The sequence below is a fragment of the Terrapene carolina genome, unplaced genomic scaffold (genome assembly GCF_002925995.2).
Source record: "Terrapene carolina triunguis isolate 2854851 unplaced genomic scaffold, T_m_triunguis-2.0 Scaffold27612, whole genome shotgun sequence".
In the NCBI taxonomy this organism is placed as follows: Eukaryota; Metazoa; Chordata; order Testudines; family Emydidae; genus Terrapene; species Terrapene triunguis.
The window spans coordinates 1-6,423 of NW_020691963.1; the positions used below are offsets into that span (position 1 = coordinate 1).

At 47.4% G+C, this 6,423-nt stretch overlaps 1 protein-coding gene across 1 annotated transcript; it reads right to left on the reverse strand.

Moving 5' to 3' along the window:
* Window positions 1-4,523: 4,523 nt before the first annotated feature.
* Window positions 4,524-5,477, reverse strand: LOC112118301 (olfactory receptor 52M1-like). Its single transcript, XM_024216555.2, has one exon. The coding sequence runs from the start codon at window positions 5,469-5,471 to the stop codon at window positions 4,524-4,526; it is 948 nt and encodes a 315-aa protein (XP_024072323.1). The 5' UTR covers window positions 5,472-5,477.
* Between the last annotated feature and the right edge of the window lie 946 nt (window positions 5,478-6,423).

Sequence of the window (6,423 nt, forward strand, 5' to 3'; positions counted from 1 at the left end):
CCCTTTTAGATACCTGAAAACTGCTATCATGTCCCCTCTCAGTCTTCGCTTTTCCAAACTAAACAAACCCAATTCTTTCAGCCTTCCTTCATAGGTCATGTTCTCAAGACCTTTCATCATTCTTGTTGCTCTTCTCTGGACCCTCTCCAATTTCTCCACATCTTTCTTGAAATGCGGTGCCCAGAACTGGACACAATACTCCAGTTGAGGCCTAACCAGCGCAGAGTAGAGTGGAAGAATGACTTCTCATGTCTTGCTCACAACACACCTCTTAATACATCCCAGAATCATGTTTGCTTCATACTGTTGACTCATATTTAGCTTGTGGTCCACTATAACCCCTAGATCCCTTTCTGCCATACTCCTTCCTACACAGTCTCTTCCCATTCTGTATGTGTGAAACTGATTTTTCCTTCCTAAGTGGAGCACTTTGCATTTGTCTTTGTTAAACTTCATCCTGTTTAACTCAGACCATTTCTCCAATTTGTCCAGATCATTTTTAATTATGACCCTGTCCTCCAAAGCAGTTGCAATTCCTCCCAGTTTGGTATCATCCGCAAACTTAATAAGCATACTTTCTATGCCAATATCTAAGTCTTTAATGAAGATATTGAACAGAGCTGGTCCCAAAACAGACCCCTGCGGAACCCCACTCGTTATGCCTTTCCAGCAGGATTGAGAACCATTAATAACAACTCTCTGAGTATGGTTATCCAGCCAGTTATGCACCCACCTTATAGTAGCCCCATCTAAATTTTATTTGCCTAGTTTATCAATAAGAATATCATGCGAGACAATATCAAATGCCTTACTATCTTTTCTTATGGATTTTTATTGCCTTATGGTTTTGATTCTTTGTTTTATTATAATAGGTTTATAGTAAAGTAGTTTGGCTGTAAGGAAAGGGACCTGCAGGCCACATCCTCTATGTTGAGCTAAGGCAAAGTTAGACAGGTGGTGATGAGCTAAAGCAGAAGGTCAACATATGAGGTGTCAAAGCAGGTTGGCATAGGGGCTTTCCTAAGTTCATACCCTTTTAAACGTAACAGGTCCACCACAACGTGGAAAAACCCAAAATAACCGGGTAGGACAGAAATAACATATGCGACAACCACAAAAGGGCCATGATGTATTTGATATATATGATGTATATGATAATAAGTTGAGATAATTGATATACTAACCTATAGGAAAAGACACTCCAACATTGGTAAAGTGAGGAAATACAAATAAGGAAAAGGGGAAAAATCCCCTACTGAACACGCATCGCACATCATGGTGTCAGCGTAACATATTATAAAAAGTGGCATCCCAGCCTCAGGGCAGTATGAGAAGGAGATGTAGTCCTTGGGAGGTGCAGGAATGATGGCCACCGGTGATGATGGGGAAGGTGATGGTGATGAGGAAGATGATGGCTAACACTTCAGGTGGTTCTACAAGGGATTTTGTGAGTCTATGGAAGTGCAGATGTACATTCTTTATCCATCTTGTTAAGTTGGTAACTGTGAAAAGGTATTAATAAATTATATTAAATATAAAAAGGTCCTATAGTTTGAGTGTTGTAACTGTGCACATCAGGGTTCCCGACTATATAATAATTTAAATAATATTGGGCCTGATTTTGGGACAAGAATCTATCAATCCTTAAAGTGATAACTGGGGATTCTTAAGTAATCAATATAATTAATACACAATCTAAAGATTGGGCAACACAGGGAATCCTGCACCCAGGGCCGGCTCTGGCTTTTTTGACGCCCCAGGCAAAAAAGCCTCCCACTGCGCCCCCCCCGGGGGAGGGCGGCGAGCCCCGCCGGGGACAGCGGAGCCTTGGCGGCCAGAGCGCCGGGGCTCCGCTCTCCGCGGCGGCCAGAGGCTGCGCCGGGGGGAGGGCGGAGAGCCCCACCGGGGCTCCGCTCTCCGTGGCGGCCAGAGGCTGTGCTGGGGGGAGGGCGGCGAGCCCGGTCGCGGCCCCGCTCTCGGGCCGGAGCGCCGCGCCGCCCCCCTCCAGGTGCTGCCCCAAGCACCAGCTTGGTGGGCTGGTGCCTGGAGCCAGCCCTGCCTGCACCCTAAGCCTATCAACCCCGGCCCTATTCCAGAGCCTGCATCCCCCTGCACGCTAATCCTTTGCCCCATCCCTGAGCCCCTTTCTGCTCCCTGAACCCCTCATCCCTGGTCCCACCCCAGAGCCAGCACCCCCAGCGAAAGTCCTTGTACCCCCACACCCCAACCCTCTGCCCCAGCCCTGAGCCCCCTCCCACACTCCAAACCACTAGGCCCCACCACTGCCACACATCACTTCCATATTGGTCCACATACCAAAATTAATTCCACACACGGACGTAAACAATTAGAGGAAACACTGGTCACCCAATGAAATTAATAAGCAGCTGATTTAAAACAAACATAAGAAAGTATTTCTTCACACACAAGTTGTGGAACTTTTTGCCAAGGGATGTTGTGAAGGACAAAACTATACCAGGGTATGATAGAGGTCTATAAAATCATAAATGGTGTGGAAAATTGAATAAGAAAATATTATTTACTCATTCACATAACACAAGAACTAGGGGTCACCAAATGAAATAAATAGGCAGCAGGTTTAAAACAAAGAAAAGAAAGTATTACTTCACAGTCAACCTGTGGAACTCTTTGCCAGGGGATGTTGTGAAGGCCAAAGGTAAAACAGGGTTCCAATAAGAACTAGATAAGTTCATGGAGGATAGGTCCATTAATGGCTATTAGCCAGGATGGGCAGGGGTGGTGTCCCTAACCTCTGTTTGCCAGAAGATGGGAATGGGCGACAGGGGATGGATCACTTGATGATTACCTGTCTGTTCATTCCCTCTGGGGCACCTGGCATTGGCCACTGATGAAGACAGGATACTGGGCTAGATGGACCAATGTCCATTCTTAGGTTCTTATGTTTTTATATAGAATCATAGAATCATAGAATATCAGGGTTGGAAGGGACCTCAGGAGGTCATCTAGTCCAACCCCCTGCTCAAAGCAGGACCAATCCCCAACTAAATCATCCCAGCCAGGGTTTTGTCAAGCCGGGCCTTAAAAACCTCCAAGGAAGGAGACTCCACCATCTCCCTAGGTAACCCATTCCAGTGCTTCACCACCCTCCTAGTGAAATAGTGTTTCCTAATATCCAACCTAGACCTCCCCCACAGCAACTTGAGACCATTGCTCCTTGTTCTGTCATCTGCCACCATTGAGAACAGCCGAGCTCCATCCTCTTTGGAACCCCCCTCAGGTAGTTGAAAGCAGCTATCAAATCCCGCCTCACTCTTCTCTTCTGGAGACTAAAGAATCCCAGTTCCCTCAGCCTCTCCTCATAAGTCATGCGCTCCAGACCCCTAATCATTTTTGTTGCCCTCCGCTGGACTCTTTCCAATTTTTCCACATCCTTCTTGTAGTGTGGGGCCCAAAACTGGACACAGTACTCCAGATGAGGCCTCACCAATGTCGAATAAAGGGGAACGATCACGTCCCTCTATCTGCTGGCAATGCCCCTACTTATACAACCCAAAATGCCGTGAGCCTTCTTGGCAACAAGAGCACACTGTTGACTTATATCCAGCTTCTCGTCCACTGTGACCCCTAGGTCCTTTTCTGCAGAACTGCTACCTAGCCATTCGGTCCCTAGTCTGTAGCAGTGCATGGGATTCTTCCGTCCTAAGTGCAGGACTCTGCACTTGTCCTTGTTGAACCTCATCAGATTTCTTTTGGCCCAATCCTCTAATTTGTCTAGGTCCCTCTGTATCTGATCCCTACCCTCTAGTGTATCTACCACGCCTCCTAGTTTAGTGTCATCGGCAAACTTGCTGAGAGTGCAGTCCACACCATCCTCCAGATAGACTGCAGATGTATCTTCCCCCTGCTGTAACCCACTAGACCCCACTCCTCTCCCAGAGCTGAGATGGAACCCAGCACTGGCTCCCTCTCTCTGCAGAGTTAGTAGCAAAGTAAGAATATACACATTTTTTTAAAAATATAAGCCTAACCAGTGTCCCTTAAGTGAATTGCCATAAGATGTAAGAAAATGTTATTACTAGAGCTGAATGTGTCTATTTATTTATTTATTTATTAATTATATTGGGGAATTAGATATAGTTTTCAAATGTCTAAGTAGCCCCTGGAATCACAGTTATCGTTGCCTCCTCCACACCAAAATCTGAAATCCCCTTCAGCTGGGGAGGAAAGACATGGAGATGATCCAGCGAGTGACAGGGAGATGAGAGGAGAGGAGCAAGTGACAGAAGTGGGGCCTTAGGGGTAAGAGGTGGGGTAAGGGATTTGGTCTCGGGGGTCCAGTTACCAGCAATTAGAAAGGTGGCAACCCAGTGAGTAATACATAGACAGATTCCCCACTTTGTCATGCTTTCACAGCACAGATAGGTCAGGAAAGGATTTAGTGTCCTTATATGACCCCTGATTCAGAGAAGAGGGCCCAGCACCTGTCACCAGCCAGCTCTCCAAAGAACTCAATCTGAGAGCCAGAGCACCAGGAGAAAACTTTAGGTCCCTTTATGAGTAAAGAGCCGGAGTAGCCTGTCCCGGATCTGTTTGGTCCTCACTCCATATATGATGGGGTTTAGCATGGGGGGAACCAGGAGGTACACGTTAGCAATGAAAATGTGGAAATGCAGGGGCACACTCTGCCCAAATCGGTATGTGAGAGAGGAGAAGATAGCTGAGATGTAAAAGACTAAGATGGCACAGATGTGGGAGCCACAGGTCCCAAAAGTCTTGAGCCGGGCGTCCTTTGTGGAGAGGCTAAAGATGATCTTGAGGATCTGGATATAGGACACAGTGATAAAAAACACATCCAGACCGAGCACACAAAATGCCACAAAGAGGCCGTAGTAACTGCTCACGCGGATGTCAGCACAGGCCAGCTTCACCACAGCCATGTGCTCACAGTACGAGTGGGGGATGATGTTGGTTCTGCAATATGGCCGCCGCCTCGCCAGGAAGGGATGGGGCATTACGAGCATGCCACTGCGTAGCACCACAGCCAGGCCGATCTTGGCTACCACAGGGTTAGTCAGCATGGCAGAATGTCTCAGGGGATTGCAGATGGCCACGTAACGATCAAAAGCCATGGCCACGAAGATCCCAGACTCCATCACTGAGAAGCAGTGAATGAAGTACAGCTGTGTGAGGCAGGCACTGAAATCGATTTCCCTTGAATTGAACCAGAAGATGCTCAGCGTCTTGGGCACAATGGATGTGGACAGGACCAGGTCGGTGACGGCCAGCATGCAGAGGAAATAGTACATGGGTCCATGGAGGCTTCGCTCCTTCTTCACAATGAACAGGATGGTGAAGTTCCCCAAGATAGCTATTGCGTACATGGTGCAGAAGGGGATGGAGATCCAGACATGGGTTGTCTCCAGGCCAGGAATGCCCAGCAGGATGAAGGTGGAGGGGTTGATGAAGTTAGTGGTGTTGGAATCTGACATGGAGTAGGGGAGAAGATGTCCAACTCTGAGGCAGAACGGTGTCTCCTGCATGTACCGTACTTTCCCCTGATTTCCTGTATGTGCCCAGGGTCTAGGGTGATGGTCACAGTACAAAGGCCTGGATGGAGAGACAATGTTAATATGAGACACTACATACACTACTGGAGGCTGTTCTGATGGGTGAAGCAGGTTGGTTGCTCTAGACACACTGAAAAATGACATTTGAACAACTGACCCTGCTAATGCCAATTCCATATTTCATGGTGATCCCTGTGTCAATAATTCCTACACGATAGGCACCAGGAGGAAACATATGTCTCATTGTTCCTGAGGCCTTGTCTACACTGCAAAATGTTTTTGCCGAAAGGCAGCTTTTGGCAAAGAAACAGTGGAGGTATACATACTAGAAAGCCACTTTTGATGATGGAACTCCTCAGTTCAGTGATGTAATAAAACCACCTTGACGAGAGTTGTAAGGGTTTTTACACAAAAGTTTTGACACCAAAGTGCCTAGATTGACACTTGCACAGTTTAAATTCAGCTGTTGTGCATCCAGATAAATACCTTATGTCCCTGCGCCTGTAATGCCCAGTAATTTTGAAATTCCCCTTCCTGTTTGCTCAGTGTGGGGTGTTCATACCACATCTTCCACATCGTCATGGTGGCTCCACACAGCAAATGCTCTCCCGCTAAGACCACAGCAGAACTGCTGGATATGCTCAGTATATGGGGAGAGGAGGCTATGAAGTCCCAACTGTGCTGGAGCCATAGGAATTTCAATACCAAGGGCGGTTTTCACAGAGCTTGTGGGAGAAGAGCTATGATCGGGACATGCTGCAGTGCAGAGCAAAGGTGAAGGAGACAAGCGCCCCACAACTGCCATTTTTATAAGGAGTTGGACGTTATCTTTGGCAGCAACTCCACATCCATGTCCAAGAGTCCTGTGGGTACT

Coding starts and splice junctions, on each gene's coding strand:
- LOC112118301 (XM_024216555.2), bottom strand. CDS start 5,471: ATGTCAGATTCCAACACCACTAACTTCATCAACCCCTCCACCTTCATC.